The sequence below is a fragment of the Sciurus carolinensis genome, chromosome 1 (assembly GCF_902686445.1).
Source record: "Sciurus carolinensis chromosome 1, mSciCar1.2, whole genome shotgun sequence".
Classification (NCBI taxonomy): Eukaryota; Metazoa; Chordata; class Mammalia; order Rodentia; family Sciuridae; genus Sciurus; species Sciurus carolinensis.
Genome location: NC_062213.1, coordinates 197,139,664 through 197,164,905, shown reverse-complemented (window position 1 = coordinate 197,164,905; position 25,242 = coordinate 197,139,664). Strand labels below are relative to the sequence as shown.

The following is a 25,242-nucleotide window of genomic DNA, read 5'->3' as shown; positions in this document are numbered from 1 at the left end:
TGGGGCTGCTGCTAGGGGACCCCTTGCATGTCCACTCTGCAGCCACCTTCCTCCTGCCAGAGTGGTGTGCCGGCAGACTGTTGAAAGGTTGGCTGGCACCGTGGGAGGCTGAGGCGGGAGGATCGCAAGTCCAAGGCCAGCTTGGGCCACTTAATAAGACCTATCTCAAAATAAAATAAAAAGTGCTGGGCACATGGCTTAGTGTTAGAGAACTTGCCCAGCACGCTCGAGGCCCGGGGCTCCATCCCCAGCACTGCAGAATCTTGTCCAGAGCCCACTGGCCTTGGAGGGTGTTTTATGTTTTCCAACATGGACTAACGTAAAGCTCAGCCAGCCAACCGCTCCTGCCGGGGGCCCTTGCACAACGGTAAAGCCAAAACGTGATCGCAGTCGGCTGGGAATGGAGTCGCGGAACAGTAGAATCCCACCGGCAGCGTCGTTCAGTGAGATTGGTGGCCGCATTGTGAAACCCGCTGCCCCAGCGTGGCCGTGGCCTCTCTGCAGGTTCCTGGGAGGCTTGTGCCGTCCCGGTGCCACGTTCCCCACCGGTGCCCATTTGGGCCACTGCAGGGCCCTTCCTTGCCCTTCGCTTGGTGTCAGTGTGTCCCCAACACCAGTGTGTCAGCCTTTCCTGACGTCGCTTGTGACCTGGTGATCTGCTAGCCCAGCCCAGTGTCAGAGCCCCTGGAAGCCAATGCAGCGCTTCCTAGGGAAGCAGGGTGTGCGCCCGCTTGCTGGATGGTCTCTCGGGAAACCCGGGCCTCGCTCTCCTCCCCGGACCCCCAGCCCTCAGGCTAAGGCGCGTCGCTGAGTGAAGGCAGCCCAGGTCCCGTGTGCTGGGGAGCTCCTGTCCTGCCCACCTGTCTGTGTCCCTGAGTCGTCTCCAGAGACCTGGGCCTCCTTGCCCCTGGCACCAGCCCATCACCTGAACCTGTCTTTCCAGCACTGTCCACCGTTGGTGCTTAGTTGATTGTCCTCCCCTCGGCCTGTCCACCCGGTCCTGAGCTCCATGAGAGCAGGACCTGCTGTCTCTCCGATGCCTGGCACAGAACCCCATGCGCAGTGGGTCCTCAGCAGGTCTCAACGTCTGCTGGTCGTGGGTCCCTCAGTCACGGTGGCTTTGCCCGTTACCCTCCATCCTGGCGGTGCCCACCTTGCCCCTGCCCACGGGAGCCCTCTGCTCTCGGGCACGGCCGCCTCTGCCTCATGGTTTCCCGACACCTGCCGCCTGCTCCCGGGGCTCCAGGGCCGCTTTCCCAGCAGGGCCGCTCTGCGCGTTGCCGTGAGCTGGTTCCAGCGTCTGCTAGTCCCGCGCCCGGCTCTGAGCAGGTCTCTTCTCGCCCAGATAAGGTGTACCTGGGCCCCCCGCGCCTCTTCCAGGAGCTGCAGGACCTGCAGAAGGACCTGGCGGTGGTGGAGCAGATCACGCTGCTCATCAGCACGCTGCACGGCACCTACCAGGTGAGCCAGCGGCCTGAGCGGGAGGCGGGGGCTGTGCCGCCACTGTGCCCGCCAGGCAGCGGCGGGGGCGCCGGGCAGGCAGGTGTGCCCGCTCAGGTGTGGCCTCAGCGGCCTTTCCAGTTCTCTGCCCAGTGGCTGGTGTCCTGCAGCCCCTTCCTGGGCCTCTGCCCAGACCGGAGAGGACGCTGGCCAGGAGGGTGCTCCCTCTCTGCGGGGCGTGGGCCGCAGGCGGGCTCTGACGCCAGGCTGGGAGGCCCCAGCCGGGGAGTGGCTCTGCCTCAGTCCAGCCCCAGGACTTCTGGGGCCCCCGGCCCTGCCACATCTCCTGTGGCTCTCGGGGCCAGGCTATGCGGTGACCTCGGCCCTCCTGCCTAGAACCTGAACATGACGGTGGCCCAGGACTGGTGCCTGGCCCTGCAGAGGCTGATGCGCGTGAAGGAGGAGGAGATCCACTCGGCCAACAAGTGCCGCCTCCGGCTCCTGCTTCCTGGGAAGCCCGACAAGTGAGGGGGTGTCTGTGTGTCTGCGTGGGGCATGGGGCTGCCGCCTCAGCTGGGCCACCGTGGGCGGTGTTTGGAGAGGAGGACCTGGGGCCATTCTGCCCTCAGGACAGCTGTGACGGAGTGGGTGTGCCCATCGTGGGACAGGCCTGTGAAGCACCTGGCCCGTCGTAGGTGCCCATGGAAAGATCCTGGTTGGACGGGCGGGCGCCCTGCGTGCAGGAACGCTCGGGCACTCGCCACTGGCCAGTGCATTTGTGCGCTGTGGTCCACCAGGTCCTCTCCACAGTCCAGCCTCTCACAGCACTGTCCCCAAATGTCCCCCATGGGAGCCGTGCTCAGTAGGTCCCTGTAGGGACGGGAGCTACCTGTCAGGCCCCTTCGAAGCCTCGGAAGGTGGTCTTACCAGCCTTCACCCACGAGGGAGGGGGGCCTGCAGAGCCGCGTAGTAAAGGGCAGAGCCGGGCTCCGCTGGGCAGCCAGGGGCTCCTGTCCAGATTTCGTCCTCAAGACTGGGGAGGGGGACAGGCCTTAGGAGACAGTGGTGAGGGCAGAGGAGCGAGGAGCCTTGGCGACGGGCCGGGCTGTGGCTCCAGCGTGGCCTCGAGCCCCCTTTCCTCTCGCACGCCCTGCGGACAGGCCTGGCCCGCACCTCCCCCACTCTGTGCCCCCAGCACCAGGCACGTTAGTGAGGCTGCCCTGACTGCCCCGTGGGGCAGGGCTGGCGCACTGCAGGGGACAGGCCCCAGAGGTCCCTCAGGGCACCTGCAGGTCGAAGGCAAGGTAGTGTGGAGACAGCAGTGACCTTGGGCTGGGCCGGTCATTCACGTGTTCACTCAGATGCTGAGCAGCTGCCCAGGCCAGGTGCTGGGAGCAGAGCCCAGGGTCCCTCCTGCCAGAGGCTGGCGGCGTCTCCAGGCCCAAGGCTGGGGCTGCCGGCCGGGCTGAGCCAGGCTCGGTCTCTCCAGCCAGCACCTCCTCCCTGGTCCTAGCGGGTGGGGCGAGCCATCCAGTTGCCGGCCGCGCTCTGAGCTGGCCTTCCCGTGTCCAGCGTGGGCTGGAGAAGAGCTGCCTGCTGGGGAGCTGGGCCTCGCACCGGGCGCGCGCCTCACCCTCGGCCCTCGCTGCAGATCCGGCCGCCCCATCAGCTTCATGGTGGTCTTCATCACCCCCAACCCCCTGAGCAAGATCTCCTGGGTCAACAGGCTGCATCTGGCCAAGATCGGACTCCGTGAGTAGCCCGGGGAGAGCATGTTGGGCGGCAGGGGTGCCGAGGACGTGTGTCCGGGGCCTGCGGGCAGGGAGGGCTGAGCTGGAGGCAGGTGGCGCGGGGAAGCAGCAGCTGGCGTCCGAGTCCCCTGACCTGGCCTTGTCACTGCCTCTCTGAGCCTGTTCCCCGCGTGTGTGAGCCAACTTGACAGAAAGCGAGTCAGCGTTGCCGGAGCCTGGATGGTGGCCGTGGGGAGTGGCCGCTGAAGGTCTCCTGATGGGACGGTGTGGACATGCTAAAGTCAGCTCGGAGGGGCATCCCGGGCCCACCGCGCCTGGATCGGGGAGGTGTCCACTTTAGGAGGGCGGGATTTGTGTCACCGAATGAAACCTTGGTAGAGCTGCACCTCCCGCCTGTCATGGGACTCAGCTGAGGTGCCACCTGGGCCCTCGGCGCTCCTGTCCCCTGTGCCCGCAGGGTGCTGACGCTGGGGGAATGGCATCCAGTGCTTACGGTGTGGGGCGCTTCCTGAGCACCCTGCTCTTCTCTCACGTTCTCGGTGACCCTGGCTAGGTCTTCCGGGGACCCGTTCGCCCCGGAGGATTTTGAGGCCCGGGCAGGGCAGCGATTTGCGTGAGGGGCCCAGCAGAAGGGCAGCTCTGGGGTTCCAGGCGGGCGGGGAGCAGGCTCCGTCCCCAGCAGAGCTGGCGAGGCCCCGGCTGCCGGCCGTTCATGCCTTCAGGCTCTCCGGTCTGTGTCCATGAGGCTGTGTTCCCGCCTGTCAGAGCCGTCAGTCCCCATGACTCCTGGAGCCCGTCTGGCCAGTGACAGGGACGATTCTGTTTTCCGGTGGTCTCTGTGTGGACAGTACAGATCTCCAGCGGCTCGTTCTTGTTCTTTTCCTGGAGCGGGGGATTGAACGCAGGGCGCTCTCCCACTGCGCTGCATCCCCAGCCCTTTCTACTTTGAGGCAGGGTCTCGCTGAGCTGCCCGGGCAGCCTCAGGCTTGAGACCCTTGGGCTTAGCTTTCCCAGTAGCTGGGCTCCCCAGCGAGCCCGCGCCCAGCCCAGCAGGGCCTCGGACCTTTGTGGAAGGAGCCGCACGCGCCTGTCCCTTGGCTCTCCCAACGTGCACAGGGTCCCTGCAGTCCAGGCAAGAGTGATAACGAAACCCAGGAAGAGCACTGCTCCCGGAACTTCACCTCGGGAGGGCAGGTGGACGGCAGGAAGGGGCCTGCCCTGCACAGGGACAGCGGGAGGCTGTCACCGAGTGTGGGGGGGGCTGTCACCGAGCGTGGGGGGGGCTGTCACTGAGCGTGGGGAGGCTGCCAGCGTGGCATCTGAAGCTGTGCACAGATCTGGGCAAAGTGATCCAGGCTTAGGAACCTCGAGTGCAGGTGTCCTGGAGTGGGGACAGAAGGAAGGCCAGTGTGGCCAGCACTGATCGTGGAAGGAGGGAAGGACGTGGGTGGGTTGGGGGTGCAGGTTGTCCAGAAAATTAGGGCACGGCCCCCGGGGCTTGTGCTGGGCGTGCTGGGGAGCTGTTTGTGGGGCATGGAGGGTGGACGGTGTCACCCTCAGATTGTGGTCCAAGGGGTCACTCTGGCTGCAGTGCAGAGGGCCTTGGGGGGCAGCGTGGAGTGGGGAGGGAGGGCGGGGCTTGTGAAGAGGGCAGGGGCTCTGCTCGGCCCTTCCCGTGATCTGGGCGGGTGTCGCCCCTCCTGCTGACCCTGGCCCAGGGCTGCGGGATTCTGGCCCTCAGAAGGGCAGAGGTGGCTTCCAACCGGGCCGCAGGCCACCTGCTCCCCTCCCCACCGTGCCTGAGCTGCCACCCAGGCCAGCGCCGGAGCCCCGCCGTTGCGCCTGCTCTGGGGCAGAGGCGCCTCCGCCGTGAATCCTAGCTTCGCGGCCTCATGGCGGGAGCTCCAGGGGCCTTGGGAAGGAGGTCGTCTTATTTGAATGCCTGGGTCCCCCGGGGGCTTGATGACTGGTTCCTTTTGTTTCTTCATTTTGCCACTTTGGTCTTTTAGCTGCAGTGCCTGGTGGGGAGAAGCCTCAGAGCCTCGGAGCAGAAGCTTCTGGAGGCGGCAGACACGCAGCATGTGCTCCCTAGACGCTCCTCCTGTCTGTGTTTATTTTCTGTCTCCTCCTCCCTCTCTGCTGCAGTGGGCCCGGCCGAAGGCCACCCGAGACTGGACGGGGTGGGTGCGCTGCAGGGCCTGGGGTCTGGGAGGGCCTTCTGCTCCTTGGACGGGCAGGGAGCCGTGAAGGGACCTGGGGACCCAGCGCAGACCCCGGACAGTCATGTGGCCCGGGACAGGCAGGCCTCCCTCCTGAGCCCACCTGTGGTGGCCTGGAGCTCCAAGGCCAGTCTCAGGCGCGGGAAGGTTGGGAGCCGGTGCGGGTGGTCGCGCACCGGGTGACATGGGCCATGGCTGCCTGCGTCCAGTTCCCAGCCCTGCCGCTTCCAGGTCTGGTGGCCTCAGCAAACGAACCCCAGATGCCTGGGACAAGCGCCCAGGGCTCTCGTGGCACGGAAGGGGCAGGGACAGCCAGCGCTGGCCCTAAGCCCCCAGGACAAGGAGTGCCCGCACCCCGCAGTGGGGGTGGCCCAGGGTCACTGCCTCCCGCCCTTGCTGACCTTTGGTCTCCGTCTGCACAGGCTTGGGAAGGGGCGCAGACCCCAGGCCCCTCCCCTGCTCCCAGGCCCCGCGTCGGGCCGGGAGCCTCGCCCCTCCCGAGAGGAGCTGGGCCTGGCAGGCTGCGGTGCTGCACGCAGGGCCTCGCGGGATTGAGGGCACGGCCCGGAGCAGGGCTGGTTTGGTTCACTTGCCACCTCAGGTCCCAGCGACTCCCGGTCGTGGCCGTCCTGGTGCTGAGCACGTCCTAAAACTGCCCCATGTTCGTGCCCCACGCTGCAAGGGGCAGGACCCAGGGCATCCGCCATGGCACCCCTGGTTTTACTCCAACCGTGGCTGAGCCTGGCCTCCCTGGGTGACAGGTGAGGTGTGCGCCGAGGCCCTGCCAGCCCGACGTCTGGGCTGTCCACAGGGACCACTGTGACAGTAGACATGGGACCGTGGGACTGCACACAGTAGGACTTGGGAGGCAGGTTAGGCCGGAGAAGCAGGTCAGGGCCAGAGACGGACCCAGCCTCCCGGGAATATTGACGGGCAGTCTGTTGGCAGCAAGGACAGTGATCGCTATCCGGGTGGCCCGGCCTGCGCTGGGCAGTGCACTTAGTGTCCCAGTGCTGCAGAAACGCCAGGTGTGGGATTATTTCTCCTGTTTTCTAGATGAGGCAATAGGCTCAGAGAGGTTCAGTACCCAGCGTGGTGTCGCACAGTGAGTTGAAGTGGGCTCTCCTACAAATCCGAGGGGATTGCTCTGAGCTGGGTGCTTCCCACCCCAGAGCTGCCCGGCTGCCCCGTGAGTGTTCAGTGGGTGCTGTCGGAATGGTCAGGCACATAAGCCCCCACGTGCCGTCAGTTGGAAGTCACAGCTCTGCCCTCGGTGCCAGGTCTTGGTGCCCCTCGTGCCGAGTGGGCTCTCAGCGTCAGCAGCAGCAGCTCTGCTTTGGCCTCGGCCCTGGTGGTTTTGTGAGGGGACAACGGTGGTGGCAGGTGGGGACAGCACCTCCATTTCCTTGTAACGCTCCCGACTGCAGCAGGGTCGGCAGCACCTGGAAGGGTCGATCGACAGAAATACACGTGGCGACCCGTTGCCGGGCTGGAGGGGCCCAGTGCCAGGGCTCCGCCGGACGGGCCTGATGTGGCGGGCAGGCCCTGCTGGGCTGCAGGGCCCCGAGGGCAGGAGGGTCGCAGGTCCTGCCTGTCTTCACTGGCCCCCTGGAGGGCTTGCCCGAGAGGCCGCAGGGCAGCCCCCACAGGAATGCCAACGACGGGACGGTGCTGCCCGTTCTCGCCGTGCGTCAGTGCTGCGCTGGGTCGCCTGGGTGCTGGGCCGGGTGCCCTGAGTCGTTCCTCGGCACCTGGGCCTGGGCCCTCCTCCTGACTGGCTTCCCTGCTCAGCACGCAGGTGGAAGCCCTCCCTCCACCCCGCGGCCGCCAGGAGGACCAGAGGAGGTGACGTCTCACGGTGACGCGCGTGCTGGCCCTGGTGGCCTGGGCCTTCCGCACGTCAGCTCTTCCTCCTCCTTTTCTGGTGCACGGCAGGTCTTCTGTGGTCGTCTCCGGGGCCCAGCGGGGAGGAGGCTGGCAAGGCCGCCCCGGGCCAGCTCGGGGGAGCGGCCCTGTCACCTCGGCCAGGGTGGGAGCCGTGCTGGTGCCTTGCCAACCCTCGCCTGTCAGGCCTGACCCTCGGTGCGTCCACGCCTGCCCCTCGCCCAGTGACCCTGGCCAAGCTGGACCCTCGGGGGCCACCTTTGTCTGGTGGCAGCGTCGGCTGCCTGTCCCCGTGGTGACCCCCGGGCGTCCAGCCCTTCTCTGACGCTCAGCAGACGTGTGGGCACAGCGGGTGTCGGGCACCTGCCCTGTGAGAACTCGGCGGAGGCTCGTGTGCTCCCGGGTGCACCGCGGCCTGTGGTGTGTCCAGTACCGAGAGCAGGGCTGTCACTGGGGACGTGGCGGGAGGCCTGGTGCAGGGGCAGAGCCTGGCCTCCACGTGCACCCCACCCAGGCGTAAAGAGGAGCCAGCACGGAGCAGAAGCGGTGTCTCCAGCCTGCCAGGACAGAGGGTGCCGCGGGAGGGTCCCCCGCCTCCCGCCCGCGCCCGCAGGACCTGGCTGTGGCTGAGGCTGGCTTTGAACTCGATCCTCCTGCCTCAGCCTCCTGGGGTCGCAGGCCTGCCCTGCATGCCGGGCGTCATCTCAGTGTTTAACTGAAGCCTTTCCCTTCTGTTTCTCACTGGTTCTGTAGCACCTGCAGGATGAAGGTTCTCCTCATCCATTTTATGGGTGAACAAAAGGACCAGGGTTGCTTGGTGATGGAGTCAAGCGGGGACTTGAGCCTTAGTTTCCCAGCCCCCTGTCTGGGGCCCAGGCCATGTCTGTGGAGTGAGACTGGACATCATCTCAGATGGGCAGGAGTGTGGTGGAGGGCGACTGGCCAGGGCAGTGCAGGTCCCTGTGGGGTCGGCCTCTGGGGACTGCTCCTAGACGGAGAGCCGCTCACCGCCTGGATGGGACTGACCAGCTCCACCTACCACCTTCCTCCCTGCAGGGGAGGAGAACCAGCCAGGCTGGCTGTGTCCAGACGAGGACAGGAAGAGCAAAGCCCCCTTCTGGTGCCCCATCCTGTCCTGCTGCGTCCCCGCCTTCTCCTCCCGGGCCCTCAGTCTGCAGGTGAGTGCACCCACGCGAAGGCGGTTGGGGATCCCCCTCACCGGAGAGCCTGCCTTTCCAGGTAGTGCCCACCTTAGCTGGACAGGCCTGGGTTCCAGGTGCCAGCAGCTTCTCCACTCTTTATGGACAGAGTCGGTCAAGCCTTTTGGTTGCCCCCAGGGTCAGCTTTCCAACAAAAGGATGGGGGTGAGTGGCCAGCATGGGGCCACATGAGTGGAAAGTTCCATTACTCTGAGATGAGGCAGTGAGCTCCTCGGTCTGGCCCGGCTCCGGGGTCTGCTGGGTGGCTGTGTCAGATGCTGGGGGCGCCCTTCCTGATGCCACCAGGCCGGGGCTGCTCCAGCGTGGGGACCACCCTGGTCACGAGGTCTCCCATGCCACCGTGCTTCTGTCTGTCGGTGTGGCTGAGCTGCTCGGGGGGAGGCAGTCATTCTTGTCTGGGTACTTGTGGGAGCCCTGCAGCAGAGGGTTCTGTGTCCAGGCCACAGACCAGGAGATGCAGGCTGGGCAGGGGACACGGCTTCCCAAAGCGACGCAGCTAGTAAGGGACTGCAAGCTGACTCTGCCTGTTCCAGCACCGTGGTCCTAGCCACTGGGAGGCCCGGCCCCCACCGGTCACCTGTGCCTTATGTCCTGGCAGCGCTCACCCCTCCATCTGGATCAACTATGTCCATCCTCTCCCAAGCAGATGAGGACATCTCAGCTCTGGGGACGGGAGAGAAGCGTGGGACCCAGGCCAGATAAATAGTCCCAGGATTCTTGCCGACTGGGCTGTAGACTGGGGCTCTAAGCAGCTGAAAGAACAGCCTTGAGATGTAAGTCCATTGTTCATTCGTGTGTTCCTCCGTCTCCACTCACGTAACTCGTGAGCACCTATGTGTGCTAGACCCGGGACGCGGTGGTGACTGGGACCTGAGAGGCCCCACCTCCTAGCTCTCAGTCCAGGGCAGACAGGCAGTGACCCAGCAGGAGTGAGGTGGAGCCCTGTGCACGCTGCAGAAACTCCGATGTTAGGAGGAGGTGGCATTTAGGCTGAGACCTGAATGGCAAGAAGGACCCAGGGAATGATATTCCGAGGAGACGAAGCAGCACAGGCTGAGATGGCAGCAGTTGGGGAGGCTGGTGGGCTGCCGCCTGGTGCGCAGGAGGCGGCTTAGCTGGTTTTCTGCAGCTATACTAGAAAGCCAACAGGAGTTAATTTGGCTCACGGTTCTGTGGACTGGGAAGTCTGAGGGCTGGCGCTGGCATCTGCAGAGGCCTTCGTGCTGCGCCACTCTGTGGTGGAAGGTGGAAGCGCAGGCGTGCCCGTGAGGAGATTGGGTTGAATTCTTTATTAGGGAGCCTCCACCAGGATAGTGCCCTAATCAATGCAGGAGGGCAGAGCCCTCATGGCCTGATTATCTCAACGTCCTCGTCTTTTGTACTGTTACGATTGCAATTAGATTCCAACATGAGTTTTGGAGGGGACACGCCAATCCTGGCAGCGGGCAGTGTGGTCAGTGGGGGTCAGTGGGTGGCCAGGCTGGGCAGGCATGGCTTTGTTCTCAGAGCTGCAGAAAGCCCTGGGTTGCTCCCAGCCTGGGACCAGCACCCTCTGACTCCTGTTTTGAATCCCTCGGATCCTTCTGGCTGGCAGTGAGCTGTAGTGAAGAGGGGCATGGTGGTTAGTGGGGACGGACCAGAGGCTAGTGCAGGGGGAGGCTGTGATGTGGAGGCCAGGGTGAGGCATGGAGGCCAGGGCTAGAACCTGGAAAAGGTGAGTAAGGCTGTCGCTTCAGCTGCCAAATGTAGGCAGATGCTCCAAATCTCCATGATCAAGATAAATAATATTTTAATGCAGTTATTTCGGGGGAAAATCAACTCTACAGACTCCAGCCTGTGGTTTGGCTGCTCGCTTTTGGTAAATAAAGGCTGGGATTGGGCCTGGGGTGGAGACCAGAGTCCAGGGGGAATGAATTCTTGGGGTCACCCTGTGACTCACTTGGCCTTGGTGCATCCCATGCAGGAGGCTGACCCTGGGGGCCTCTCTGCCTCCACTAGGGTTGAGGTCCCAGTCTCCCCTTCGGAGTTCTTGGGCTAAGGAATGCGTGGCCCAGAGCATCCTCCGCTGCCGTGGCCCCCGTGCACTGTGTCCTGAGGAGCCGCCCATGCTGGCCAGGGGAGTGAGTCTCTGTGGGCAATGGGGGACATCCTGGAGCCTGCATGTCCCATGCTGGACCCTGAGCCCGTTCTGCTGTCTCATGCCCACCTCCCCCAGACCAGAGGTGTGCCCGTCAGCTCCGTGCCGGCAGCCAGAGGAAGCGACTGGAGGGCCAGGGCCTTGGCCGCTCCCTGCAGGAGCAGACGTGAGCGTGGGCCGCGGCCTGGGCCCCCCCCCAGCCCTGGCTGGCTCCCAGGCGGCCTCATGAGAGCCGGCCACCCGCCACCACCAGGGAAGGCTTGCACTGGGCTGGGGGGTTGCCGGCCCCCACTGCCCTTTCCAGTGGAGGTAGGACGGGTCCTTGCACGGCTGCCTGCGGTGTGTCGTCTGCCCTTCGGAACAGGATGCAGTCTCCTCCCGGTGCTGACGGGCCTGCCCAGGCTGGGCCACACCAGGCCTCCGACTCAGGGGAGTTGGCGTCCTGGTTGAATCCAGCCGTGGGACCCAGGAAAGCCGCTTTAGCTGGTGGTGCCACAGTGTCTTCAGTGGGTGAGCTGGTGGCCCTGGTGGCTGCTGGACTGGGTCACAACCAGGGCTCACTGGTACAGTTCAAGTCATTTAATAGGATTCAGCCAGTTGCACTCAGGGTTCGGGAAATGGAAGCAAACGCCTGGGGACAGTCTCATCTCTAGAAAGAGGAGGTCCCTGGGACCTCGGGCCGTTTCCAAAGGCCTGACTCCTGGGGTGCTAGAGCATTCTTCTTGGGACCCCAGCTCCAACCAAGTGGAAAGAGTGTCCCTAGAGGGACAGTTGGAGGGCAAGAGGTGAGCTGAGATCAGCTCATGGCCTGCCTGGGGCCAGGCTGGGCAGACTGTGCACTTTGAAGTACTTTAAGACTCGAGCGCCCTGGGAGACATGGTGACCATGGCCCTGACCTGCAGGGGCTCTGTGTCCAGGCTTGCTAGGATTCCGGTGGGCAGCTTAGTGGCCTTGTCTGGATCTTCACAGGCCTCCGTTAGGCAGAACTGCTATTGGTTGGTATCTTAATCTCCTTTCTGTTACTGTAACAAAATACTTGAGACTGAGAACGTTATAAGAAAAGAGCTTTATTTAACTCACAGTTTTGGAGTCTGAAGTCTAAGATGAAGTACCCCATCTGTTTGGCCTCTGACCAGGTCTCAGCGATGGCACTGTGATGGCAGGAGCGCTCGTGAGGGTGATCACGTGGCAGGACAGGAAGCCAGGGTTCCCGGGCCAGGCGGGCTCTTAAGCAGCTCATTCTCTCGGAAACTAACCGGTGTTCCACGGGCATGACAGTTTCTTCCAAGGGCGACGCCCCAGTGACTGTCACCTCTCCCGACTCCCCATCTCTTAAAGGTCCTGCCACCTCAGAACGGCCACCCTGGGGCCAAGCTTCCAGCACTTTGGGGTACGCACTCCAGCCAGTTCCAAACCACAGCTTTGGGACTGCCAGCTGTGCCCGTGCCCATCCGTGGCAGCCCTGCCCACAGCCCTGCTCTGCTGCGGGAAGAGCTGGTATGGCGTCCCCAGGGAGGCCCTCCGTCTGCAGCGGCTGCCGGGTGCCAGATGCCAGCGCGGGCTCGGGCTTTGCCCGCGCCCTCTCCAGTCCCCACCACCGTCCCGGGGAGATGCCAGGCCCCCACTTTGCTCCCAGGGAACTCGTTGCTCGGGGCGCCATCTGTAACCACCAAGCTGGGCGGGAGCCCGGCCGGGGCAGCTGCGGCGCTCCCTTCCCTGGCTTACCACTGGGCACCTGGCTTTCCAGGAGTCAGCTTCCTGGCTTGGGCCAGACTTGCCCCTCGGGAGTGACTTGAGTTTGTCGCCATCATCTCCGACCTGGTTCTGTTGATTCAGCTGGAGTTGCCATGGAAACTCTGAGCTGGCAAGCAGCGGCCCGCCCGCTGAGAGGAGTGGAGCAGCAGCCGGCAGAAGGGGCTAGCACCCTTGGCCCGCAATGGCCACCACGAAGAGGAGGCCGGGAGGCCAGGAGGCCAGGAGGCCAGGAGGCCAGGGTTAGGGACGCCTCCTCCTCAGGGTGCTCCCCTCTAGCAGAGTGGGTCTCCTGAGTTCCAAAGCCTCTGACCTGGCTTCTGGGTAGAATTCAGCCCTGTCCAGGGTAGACAGGACCCTGGACCAGGAAAGGAGAGTTTGAATTCTGTTCCTGCCTCTGCTTCTAGCTTTCTGTGTGGCCTGAGCAGATCGTGTCCCCCCACTGAGCTTCAGGATGGCCAACTGCTGCCTGGGGAGGCTGGATGAGGTGGCCTTCTTGGGCCCCCTTGTCCAAGGCCGCAGCCATTGGGAGTTTCCTTAGAAGGTTCCAGCAGAGCCAGGGCAGGCTGGGCCTCCAGCACCAGCAGAGGGCAGCACCTGCCTGGGAAAGGGCAGCGGCCGATCCTTCCTCCTGCTCCCTCCGGCTACCCCGCTCTGTCCTCACATGGCCACCCTCCTGGCCAGATGTGGCTCAGGAGACAGACTTCCAAGAGGCCACCCAGTGTGGGCTTTGGGGATGGGATGCAGGAGCTGGGCAAGCAGCAGGTGGTCCTGGTGACAGCTGGTGACAGACAGGACTCCCAGTCTGTGTACCAGCACAAGCCGCCCCAGCTCTCTGGTCCTGGTTGGAGCCCCAGCAGCCCTCTCCCGGCCTGGTGTGGATCTTGGGAGGGACACAGGGGCCAGGGAGCGAGCAGTGCATCCAAGCCCTGCTGCTCACCTCCTGTGTGGCCTGGAGCTGCCCTTTGCCCTCTGGGAACCCCATCCTTTCTGTTCTCAAAATAAGGGAGTGGCCCTTAGTGCTTTTCAACAAACCGATGTGGACGCTGTCCAATTTCTGAGACCCTGGGCTGACACAGGGCCTCATTCAGACCCCTTCTGGTCAGAAGTTTCCAGAAGAGTGGTGGTCACATACGTAGTGTAGGAACTTCCTGAAGACCCTGGGACTTGTATGGCTTTCCTGGCTCCCACCAGCAGTTCTCTGTGGAGCTGGATGGGGCCCAGGAATCTGCAGGACGTTGACGTCTTGACACCTCAGTGATTAACCCCTCGTGTGCCATCTCTGTCTCTGCAGCTCGGGGCCCTGGTCCACAGTCCTGTCAACTGTCCCCTGCTGGGCTTCTCGGCTGTCAGCACTTCCCTTCCACAGGGCTACCTCTGGGTAAGTACCTCCCCTGCCCCATCCCCCATCTCTCCTGTCAGGAGTTCTGGCCTTGGGGTAGGAGCAGGGGCTGCCCGGGAGGGGTGCTGGAGAAAGCCGCCTGCCCCCAGAGCAGCTCCGGCCACCAGGGTCTTCCTGGGATCCTTCAGGGCCAGACTCTGTGCCAGGAGCGGGGATGAGCACCCTCCCCGGGCAGCAGAGCACCAGGAACGATGGGAGAGCGCAACTCTCACAGACGGCATAGTGCTGTCAAGGAAACGAAGCGGGGTCCTCCCCCAGGGGACAGGCTGGCTGCTCCCAAGGCCACACGGATTCCAGCCCACCTTTCTGGGATTCCCGGCGAAGCTTCTTTAATCCAGATGCTCCTGATGTGCAGATGGTGCCTTTCACAGCAGAGGCCCAACCTCTCTGTCACCTGACAGCCTTCCACTCCTCCTGCTTATTCCTGCCTACATCACCTGGGCAGCAAGGCCTGGTGTGCCCGTCAGAGCCCAGCCCAGAGCCCCTCCTGAGATTGATCTGTCTTCCCTGTTTCCCCATTATCTAGCAAATGGTGTATCCATTCATTCATGTGTGCAGCATCCATTCACCTGTCCATCCATCCATCCACTCATTCATCCACCCACCTACCCATCATCCGCCTATCCACCGACCTGTCCACCCAGCCACCAGTCATCCATGCAACCATCCATGAATCCACTCATCCATCCCACATTGTCATCCTTCTGTAAACCCATCCACCCACCAACTCATCCATCCATCCATTCATCCATCCATCCACCCACCCATCCATTCACCCTCCCATCCACCCATTCACCCATCCATCCATCCATCCATCCTTCCATTCATCCATTCACCATTCATCCATCCATCCACCCACTCACCACCAATCCATTCACCCACCCAGCCATCCACCCAGCCATCCATCCATCCACTCACTTATCCATCCATCCACCCACCTACCACCAATGCATTCACCCACCCACCCATCCATCCACCCATCCATCCATCCTTCCACCACCCACCCATCGATCCACCACCCACCAACCCATCCATTCTTCCATCCATCCATCCATCCATCCTTCCATTCATCCATTCACCATCCATCCATCCATTCATCCATCCACACACCCACCCGCCCATCTATCCATCTACCCCTCCATCCACCCATCCATCCATCTCTTCATCCATTCTTTCACCCATCCATCTATGCACCCACCTATCCATCCATCTGTCCATCCATCCATCCATCCACCCACCCATTCACTCACATCCATTCACTCACCCACCAACCCATCCATCCACCCATCCATTCATCCACCCATCCATGCATCCATCCTTCCATCTATCCTTCCATCTGTCCATTCATCATCCATCCACCCACCCACCCATCCATCCTCCATCTACCCATCCTTCCATCCATCCTTCCATCCATCCATCCTTCCATCCATCCATTCATTCATCCACACACCCCACACACGCATCTATGTGCCCATCCATCTACCACCAAGTATACATTAAGTGCATACCACATGCTAGACACAGGGTGAAACAGTGAACAAGACAGAGTGGATCATTTTAAGAAGGCAGAATAGATTCTTACTGAACACTGGTTGGAGCGCCCCCTGCAGAGGAGGAAATGGAAAGCCGCCAGGGTAGCTCCTTACTGATATCCTTTGTTTCCCGGAGCCAGTTTATTGTTGTGCAGCTGGAGACAAGTGACCTTCGTGACCACAGGACGGGTGTGGGCAGGAGGGCCTCCTTTGGATGTCTAACCTCAGTGTGGGAGCAGTTTGGAAAGGCAGGGCCTGGCCCCACCTCCCCCGTGGTTCCCACCTGACGGCCTCTCTGGGTCTCTGCCCCCAGGTCGGGGGTGGGCAGGAAGGCGCCGGGGGCCAGGTGGAGATCTTCTCCCTGAACCGGCCCTCGCCCCGCACCGTCAAGTCCTTCCCGCTGGCCGCCCCAGTGCTTTGCATGGAGTACATTCCGGAACCAGATGAGGAGGCAGAGGGCGGAGACGCGAGCCAGACAGCGGCTGACCCCCCTCCTGCAGTGCGTCCCACCATCTGCCTTGGGCTCCAGGACGGCAGGTGAAGGGCCTGTGCTGGGTCGGCAGGGGAGGGGCGATGCCTAGCCTTCCTGACCTGCTGGCCACCCACCTGCATTCAGTGCCTCTGGCTGGTTGGAAAGTGTGGGCCAGACCCCCCGGTGCAGGAGCCAAGTGTCAGCGGCCTCTTCTGCTTTAGCCTGCTGGCTTCCGCCCAGGCAGTGTGGCACTGTGGGGGAGACACTGGCTCTCTGTCACCGAGTCTGGGTTCAGTCTTGGCCCTGCCCTTCCTGGCTGTGGGTCTCTCTCAGCCTTAGCTTCTCCATGAAGGGGGTCAATGCCCCCACGTGGGCCACTGCGAGTCCCTGGAGACGCGGGGGCATGGGCCCTTCAGGTCCCTTCCTGTCATTGGTGTTCACCCACCCATGGCCTCTGTTCCCTAGTGCCGGAGGTCCTGGGGTGGGCCCAGGTCTGAGGTCCCTGGGTGGGCGCCCAGTGTGGGGTTTGGGGAGTTGGTCAAGCACGGGTGCAGCTGGGGGACCTTGTTGGGAGCAGCCTGCGGGAGGCAGTGTGGGGGCTCATCCTCTGAGCGGGAGGCGAAGGCGAGGGCTCCCCAAGACCTCGGAGGCCTCGGCCTGGCCTCTCTGTGCCTGGGCCTCCGTGTCCCTGCTCTTCGCCCCTGTGCTGGAGAGGAGGCAGAGAGTGATTCCGGGGCACCCGACATGCTCGGCAGCCACAGGGGAAGAGGCTGGAGCCATGGCTCCGGCTCCGTGTGGAACCAGCTCGAGCCGCGCCGAGCTCCGCAGAGTCCGCAGCCTGTGCCCTGCCGGGGCTGGGACACAGGAGGGACCCTGGGAGCACCTTTTATTTTACTTTATTTTAAAAATATTCTTAAATGGTCGACGAACCTTTATTTATTTATTTCTATGTGGTGCTGAGAATCGAGCCAGGCAAGTGCTCCACCCCTGAGCCACAACCCCAGCCCAACCTTGTATTTTTTAGCAAGATAAAATTCACCATTTTATCCATTTTAAAGTGACTTCCAGGAGCCGCTGTCTAGTTCTAGAACATTCTCACTAGTCCCCAAAGGCCCATGTTTGGCAGCCCCCTCTGGAGCCCTGCTCTGCCGGCCCCCAGCCTTCCTGGAAGGTGCTGCTGTGGCCTCCCGCCCCTGCCGGGAGCCTGGCTTCCTGTCCCTAGCAGCTGCTTCCAGGTGGTCCAGGTGGTGTGTGCTATGCGGTGCGCCCTGGTGGAGGCGCTGTGGCCCTGGCTCTTGGTGAGAACCGAGGCTCGGCAGTCCAGGTCAGGAGGAGGCCGTCTGGATTTGAATTCGGCTGTCACCCCTTCATCTTATTGCCTCCAGAGCCCCAGAGTCACCCTCGTGACAGGGGCCAGGGAGGGCCATCCTCCAAGAGCTGCCTTGGCAAAGCCTGCGTGCCCACAGGGAGCACCCATGTCCAGCTGCCCAGCTGGGCCATGGCGGGTAGGGTGTGGCGTGGGCGCCCAGTGAGCCGTGTCTGCCTCCGCCTCCGCAGCATCCTGCTCTACGGCAGCGTGGACACTGGCACCCAGTGCCTGGCGACCTGCAGGAGTCCAGGCCTGCAACCCGTGCTCTGCCTGCGGCACAGCCCCTTCCACCTTCTGGCCGGCTTGCAGGACGGGACGCTCGCCGCCTACCCTCGGACCAGCGGTGAGGACGGTGGGCGGGGCCTGGGGTGGCTGGGGGCGCCAGGAGCGCAGCCAGAGGCTGCCCAAGGAGCAGGCCCCACACAGGGACTCTCCATGCAGGAGGGTTGGGGTCCTGTGCCCTCTGGGGTCTCACGTGAGGTGTCCACAGGGGATCCCTGCAGGCAGAGGGCTCACCGCCATGCCCGTGGGCCGAGACCAGGGGTAAGAGGGATTGGGGCTGGGGAGACCAGCTTCCGCTCGGGCTCGGTCCTGATGACAGCAGAGTCCCCTGTGAGTGGCTTTTCCTCTGGGCCTTGGGCCCTTCGGCAACGTGGGGACAGTGCTTGCGACCCTGCCCAGGGTCCTGCTGGGTGAGAGCTCAGCGGAGGTGACGCACCGTCCGGCGGTGGCTGAGGGCAGCCGGGCCGTCTGGGCGGCTGTGCTCCTGGCTGGGCGAAGGCCTGGCCCGCGCGCCACCCCGAGTCTCACGCCGTGTGGACCCGGATGCTGAGCCGGGTGCTGCTTGTCTGCGGCCAGACAAGCGTCACGTCTGTGCCCTGTGCTTGCTCAGCCTCCGTTGTGACGTGGAGGGCTGGGTGGCCCGCTGGGTGGCCCGTGTGCTGCCCCAGGTGCCCGGGAGGCGGCTCAGCCCTCGGCTGCAGTGGCTGGGTGTGCCCTGGTGCCTGCTCGCCGCTGCACGGGCACCACGCTGAGCTGGGTTTGCCACTTGGCACTGCGTTGGTATTTTTAATTAGCTTTTGATAAGGCATTTATAGTTTTTAATTAAAGGGGTAAGAAGGAGGGGGACATCCCTCTCATCGTCAGACGGAGCGTGCATGTGAGCGTAAACGCAGGCCCCGCTGTGCGGAGGCCTAGCCTGTTCCCGCTCCCAAGGGCCCGCCCACCGCTGGCGCCCGCTGCATACCGGGGGCCCTGCCTCCACCCGCCCCGGCCCCTGCCCCAGCGCGGCTTGCTTTCCGCCCTTTGTCCCCTGGCTCCTGACTCGGTGATTTGGGGCACAGGCAGGGCTGGGGTGCTGCCGTGTCACCCAGTCCCTAAGCAGTGGCTCAGACGGAGACGTGCTGCCTCACCCTCGAGGCTGAGGCCGGGATGGAGGTGTGCGCAGGGCCTCGTGCCTCTGATGGCTGAGGGAGGCGTCTGTCCCGGGCCTGCAGCCCCAGCAGCCCCTGGGCTGTGGCCTTGTGGCTCCGGGCTTCACCTGACCCTACCCCTGCGCTGGCTCCTTGATGTCCAGATCCCCCTTTTCTAAGGACTGCGGCCACCCTGGACAGGGGCCCCACCTACCCCAGCAGGACCCCCTGTTCTTACCACCGCCACAGGACACTTTGTGAATAAGGTTGAATTCCCAGGTATGGGTGTGGGCTCGACACACGGATTCGGGGAGACAATTCAATCCATAATGGAATTTTGGGTCCAACCATTGTCCTGGGGCTGGACCTGGCGTTGGTCAGATCCAGAGGGCCTTGGGGACCACTGGACCCCTCCCTCCCCTTCCAGCTGGGCCGAGACCCAACCCAGGCATCCTGCCTCCTGGGCTGGGTCTCTGCAGACCAAGGGGCCTGGGCCTGCCCAGCAGAGCCGATGGGAGGGGGCCTCGCAGACCTTGACCCCAAGGGTTTGCTGAGCGCCTGCATCTCTCCACAGACGCCCTGCCCTCCTGGGGTTGGCAGCCTCCAGAGGGAGGCGGATCAGTCAGAGACAGCAGCCACCAGCTCTGGCCTTATGCCGAGCACCCCAGCGAAGGGTCGGGCTGCCTCGGGGTCCTGCTGCCTGAGCGTGGGGCGCTGGATCCCGAAGCTCAGAACTGAGACGTGGGCAGCGTGGGGCACACGCAAGGGCCCGGAGGCAGGAGAGCAGCTGGTCTGGCGGGGACCCCAGAGGGATGGGAGCCAGAGGGGAAGTAGCAGCAGGCAGTCGGGGGTCAGGAGACCCCTGAAGGCAGCACCTTGGGTTTGTCCAGTGCTACAGGAAACGGCTGGGCACCGGCCCCTATGGCCGGTGGACAGGTGAGTGGGCAGTCACAGCGCCCCAGCAGCCCGCTCTGGAGGTTTGGTTTGGCCACAGCCAGGGAGGCTTCTGGGAGAGGTCTTGCCTCATCCAGCCCCACCCCCACGCGTGGTGTCCTTGGGAGGTGGGCGGGGTAGGGCTGCGAGTGTGGGTGGGAGGGAGGGAGCCCTCCCTCTGCCTTGACCCTGGGCTGCGGTTGCGGGGCCAGAGGCCTGGAGGCAGTGGCATTGGGGTGTGTGATGGGCGGGAGTCGGGCTGCCTGGGGTTGCGGCTCCGCCTCCCCAAGCCTCTCTTCCTGGCCTGTGAAGGGGTGCAGACGCCCTCAGGGTGGCTCCCAGGAGCCTCTGCTTCTTGTCACCGCATCTGTGTGGCATTGCATTGTTAATCACTCACCCGGCAGGGCTGCCTTTGGGTCCCGCTCAGCCTCCTGGCACCAGCAGGTCTGGTTGTCCCCTGTGGGCTGGGGAGAAGGGCCCTCTCCTGAAGGAGCTTCCGCTGAGACAGGCTTCCTGTCCCTGCTGCCATCAGAGCTGGTGCTGGCCCGGATGGGTGGCCTGTCACCGAGGGGGCGGCATGTGCCGGGAGCAGGTTCTGGAATGCCATGCTTCCCACAGCCCGAGAGGGAGGGGAGCCCGAGGGACACACGCAGGGGCTCCAGAGCTCCAGCGACTGCCCCTTGTAATCTCAGAGTCCTGGCATCCGGGCTGGCCAGGACCTTAGAGGACAAAGTTTTGTCCCCTTGTGATGCCGACAGGGAAACCAGTCCCAGCGGGGCAGCCACTGGTCAGGGTGCCTCCGAGGGCCTCTGTCGGACACCCAGTCCACGTCCCTCCTGACGTGACAGCAGGGTGGTGTTACCTGTTCTCCTGTCCTGGGTCAGGACTCCCTGCGTCCGGGGATCTCAGCATGTGGAGGTGGGCGGTCCCAGCTCGTGGGATCCTGCGGACTTTCAGGCCTGGGCCCCTGCCTCAGGCAGCCAGGTGGGGCTGTGGTGACCCCACTTCCCAATTTGGGGTGTTGCCTGGCCCCTGGCTGCCCCTTGCCCATCTGAGCAGCGGAAGCTCCAGCGTCTGGCCACAAGCGCGTCTCACCTCTGGCCACTGGGGGGCGCTCAAAGCCTTGCGTTTCAGGGCTCCGGGGTCCTGGCGGGGTCAGCGTCCCTGGTGGAGGCCTGGCTGCCTCTGGCCACTCAGCCCTCCCAGATGCCAGTCCTAGCTCCAGGGCCTTCCGAAGTCCTAGCAGGCGGCCTGGAGGTTAGGCCAGAGTCAGAGCTGAGTTCAGATGCAACTTGGTCCGCCGCCCCGTGGTGGCTTTGTGCAGGTTCTCAGCTCTGGGTCTCTGTTGTCACCTTAATTAAGTGACATCGATGCCTGCTTCTGCAGACTGCTGTGTTGTGGCCCAGGACGCCACACAGCAGGGGCCTGCGTGCGTGGATTACTGCCCAGCTCTGCGACGTGGGGGTTAAACTTGCGGTGTCCCAGTTTCAGAGTAGGGCAGAGCACAGTGTCTCCCAGAGGCTGGCTGGGAGGAGGAGGCAGCCCACGAGGGTGCGAAGGCCACCGAAGTCACCCTGCAGTCTGGACGAACCAGGGGTCAGAGACGTCCGAGAGGCCCTCCCCCTCCACAGCGGGGAGGCCGAGGCTGGGGGGCAGAGAGCGGGGGCCGAGGCTGGGGGGGGAGCGGGGTACCAAGGCTGGGGGGGAGTGGGGGGCCAAGGCTGGGTGGGGGGAGCGGGGGGCCGAGGCTGGGGCGGGGAGAGCAGGGAGGCCGAGGCTGGGGGGAGGGGAGACCAGCTACAGACCTCAGTGAGTTGGGACAGGGCCAGGGCCAGTCCCCAGGTCCAGGACACTTTCTGCTGTCACGCTGCCCCGCAGGGCCTGGAGTGACGTGGCCTCCTCAGAGCAGCCCTTGGTCCCCACCGGTGCTGGCTCTGCTCCCTATCTGGGCAGCTGCCAGGCCTCTGGCACTCTCACTGTCCCCAGCTGGGCGGTGGCTTGGCTGGCTCCTGCTCCCTCCACAGGTTCCCTGGGGGCACGCCTGGCGTGTGCACCTGAGACAGGAGGGAGGGCAGGGTTCACACGTGGTCCTCAGCGTGGGGACACGCATGTGGGGGCAGAGGAGGACCGGCACCCGGCACCCTGCGGGAAGGAGGGAGAAGCCGCGGAGGCTGCCACCCTGATGTGTGTCCCCTCTCCCTTCAGGCGGGGTCCTCTGGGACCTGGAGAGCCCTCCAGTGAGCCTGGCCGTGGGGCCCAGCCCTGTTCGCACCCTGCTGAGCCTGGAGGACGCCGTGTGGGCCAGCTGTGGCCCGCAGGTCACCGTCCTGGATGCCTCCACCTTGCAGACTCAGGTACTGGCCGGCCCTGTGGCTCACGGCCCTGCTGGGCTCACCCTTGCTGACCCTTCTTGTGCTCTCTGGCTCTGGGCTCTGTCCAGGGGAGGGCTGGACAGTTAGTGGGGAAGCAGAGGGGACCCGTGCTGTCCCTGACCTGCATCCCAGGCTGCCGTGAGTGGAAGGGTCCCAACAGCTGCGGGCTGGGGTCTGGATCCCGAGTCACACTGCTGGGCCTGTGGGGGGCTGGGTCCTGGCCTGGGACTGTCCCCGAGGACTTGTGCCAGGAGCCCCAGCTGTGCTGAGGCCTGGCTCCTGTGGACACAGCCCTTCTGGGCCTGGACCCTTCAGGTGACTTGGAGGAGGCCACCGGGGTGCCACCTCACCCTGGGGCAAGCTCCACCTGGCCAGGCCCTGGCAAGAGGCCTGATCCTGCTGGACCCGGGAGCAGCGTGGGCCACCCACCTGCCAGACCCTGCTGTCTCTGCTGGGCGGCTGCAGGAGACTTGGACATGGCTGCCTGAGCTGGGTTTTGGGGACATCGCTTGGTTCGTCTGGGGCTTCCTTTGGTGTGAGCTGCCCCTGGCCCAGAGAGGGGCTGGTGCAGCGCCAGCTGGCCAGGTGGCCCCTGCCTGCTTCCTGTCGAGGGTGGACTTCACGGGCCCTGGTCACCTCTCGTGCAGCTGTGAACTGGCCACTTGTCAGCTGTCAGAGCTCTGGGCGGAGTCGGGGCTGGTCAGATCACAGTGACCGGGCTGGGCCCCGGGGATGATCCTGACCAACAGATGGGGAGCCGGGCAGGGGCACCGCGGGGAGCTCTGGGCCTGGGCTGCGCACATGGCGGCCCGCACCTTCCCGGGCTCAGCTCCCTGCACCCCGCGGCACAGGAGAGTATGCAGGGCTGTGCACCAGGCTCCGTCCCTGGTCCTGCTCCGTCAGCCGTGCCCCCTGCCTTGTGCCTGTGCCCGCGCGAGCGCCCGTTTCAGCCTACAGGGCAGGAGTGCGTGTCCTTCCCTGCAGTCCTTCGGCTCCTGTGTCAGGGTTCTCCAGAGAGCAGGGCTCGTGAGCCCGGGGAGCATCCGCCGTCTGCGTGGCGCGGAGACTCTCCTGAGGAGTGGGCTCCCTCCCGTGGCTAGAGGCTGAGGCGCTCGGAGCTGCAGAGCAGGGCAGGAGGGCCCACGGCTCCAGAGGCGGGATGGGCCCTGCGTCCCGGCCAGAAGGCGCAGGCCGAGAGCACGGCTCCTCTGCTGGCCACCTGGTCCCGGTCAGGCCTTCAGCTGTTGGGCGAGGCCCACACTCTGGGGAGGGCCTCTGTCCAGAAGGACCTCACAGCACCCCAGGTGCCCTGGGTGTGAACCCAGCTGGGTTTTGGGCTGTGATGTGTCTGTGGAGGGGGGGGGGCGATGGTGGCTCCAGGGGGCCCCAAGGGCTGCTGGCCTCCACGGCGCTGGGGAGGGGCTGAGCCGCTGCAGCCACAGGCTCCCTTCCTGGGCTTCCCACTGGGCCCACCCTCACCCCGCCCCTTCCTTCCAAGGGCCTCGCGCCCCACGGTGTAGAGGAGGGTGAGCCGGGTGGAGGGCGCCCAGGCACTCCGGGGACCCTGCTCCCTGGGTCTCAGCCGCCCGGTGGGAGAGGGGCGTGTGGCCTGGACGCGGGCCTGCCACCCCGGCCCCGCCAGGCTTCCCAGCACCGTCCTCACACCAGGGGCAGCTGCCCTGCGAGTGTCCCCTGCTGGCCCAGGACGGGCTCAGACTGCACTGCAGGAGGAACGCGGCTGCTCAGTGCAGGGCAGTGGCCGGAGGAGCCCCAGCCTGTCCTCAGGGGCCTTCTGTCTGGCGGGGGAGCCCCAACCTCTGCTCTCAATATGGGGACATGAGCCCCAAGACAGGAAGAAGCCCACAGCAGAGAAAGCAGGGCGAGAGGACAGGCCTCAGAGCTCCCCACTGACCAGGGCCCTCTCAGTGTGGCCAACAGGACTGGGACACCGAGGGAGGTGGCATCGTGAACTGAGGCGTTTCCAGGGAAGGGTCTGGAGTGGCCACGTGTGATCCGTGGCTGGAGGCGGTCAGGCCACGCCCGCTGGGCTCTGCTGCAGCCAGAGAGACTGGAGACCCTCTGGGGCCCAGTGGGGGGTCATCCTAAGCAGCAGCCCCCAGCCCTGTCCCGGCCTGTCCGCCTCTGGTCCCCGGGGCAGCTCAGCCCCCGTGGCTCTCCCCCACCAGGCCGTGCAGCCTCGGTGTCTCCCAGCCTCCTGGGCCTCGGTTACCTCGTCCACGAAGCGCGGGTGGAGGGTCAGCTCTCTCGGAAGGTCCGCCTGACGCGTGCTTGCGGTGCAGACGCACTGTATTGGGAAGCCAGGCTGCTCCTGGAGCCGGGCTGTCTGTGGGCGGGGGTCATGACCTGCTTGGCGGAAGGAAGTCCCTCCTGCTGACCTTCCCGGGAGGACAGGGCGGAGCGGGGCTTGCGGACTCGCTGTTCCGGCCAGCACAGTCCCGCTGAGGCCATGCAGCTGTGCTCTGGGCACAGCTGGAGCCTGAGGCCGCCATGATTCCAGATTAGCTGGCCTTCCACCTGCGCAGCTCAGGGGGCCGGGGGTGGAGGGGTGGCCGGGAGCCTCTGCCCCAGGATGGGGAGCCCCAGGGAGCCCCGAGGGCCTGGAAACGCAGGCTGTGGGCAGGGCGGCCCTCAGCACAGTCCTGGGCTCAGATCAAGGTCAGCGCCCTGCACTCTGCAGCTTGGCGTAGCCGGAAGCCGGCCCTTGGTGCTGGGGCCCTGGAGACCGCCGCCTGGCTGCTGCTAGCGATCGTCCCACCCGCTCCTGGGCTCCGCGCTCACCAGGTTGGAGACCTGCTGCCCCTGGCTCGCTCTCCCCATGGTCTTGGCCGTCCCTGGTCTGCTGCTCCAGCCGGGCTGCGAGGTGGCCTTGCACAGGCTCTCCCTGGCTTGAGGCGGCCACGTGGGAGTTTGAGAGACAGCCATTCTGTCTCCAGACCAGGAGGCCCAGGAGTGTATTGGCTGAGGGTGTGGCCTCCTGGCCCAGGCCGCAGCGTGAGGACATCCCGTTAGTCTAGGGACTCCGTGGATTCTAAGCAGCTTTTCCTGATTCCTTCCATCCCTATGAGGTTAGTAACGACCAACACACGTTTATGTAGACCAACCGTGAGTTGGAATGCGAGTTGGAGTGCTTTGCGTGTGCACAGCTGGTGCTTGAACAGCTTCTGAGGTGAGAGTTATTATTATTGCCACTTCACAGATGAGGAGAGAGACAGAGAGGTTAAGTAATATGCCTAGGTCACACAGCAGGAAAGAGGCGGTCAGGATCGAGCACCGGCCTCCTCTTCACCGGTGTGGCTGCCTCGGGAGGGAGGCTGTGCCTCCTTTGG

General features: G+C 64.4%; 1 protein-coding gene across 8 annotated transcripts in view; it reads left to right on the top strand.

The window, feature by feature from the left end:
• Arhgef10l (Rho guanine nucleotide exchange factor 10 like) overlaps positions 1-25,242 on the top strand; it is a 124,642-nt gene that overhangs the window by 81,420 nt on the left and 17,980 nt on the right. For all 8 annotated transcript variants that reach the window (XM_047548063.1, XM_047548084.1, XM_047548080.1 and 5 more), the window contains 8 exons: positions 1,346-1,461; positions 1,837-1,964; positions 3,092-3,192; positions 8,351-8,472; positions 13,698-13,784; positions 15,651-15,874; positions 17,367-17,521; positions 21,729-21,877. In XM_047548063.1, the coding sequence (XP_047404019.1) occupies positions 1,346-1,461; positions 1,837-1,964; positions 3,092-3,192; positions 8,351-8,472; positions 13,698-13,784; positions 15,651-15,874; positions 17,367-17,521; positions 21,729-21,877 (1,082 nt within the window). The remainder of the gene's footprint in view (positions 1-1,345; positions 1,462-1,836; positions 1,965-3,091; positions 3,193-8,350; positions 8,473-13,697; positions 13,785-15,650; positions 15,875-17,366; positions 17,522-21,728; positions 21,878-25,242) is intronic.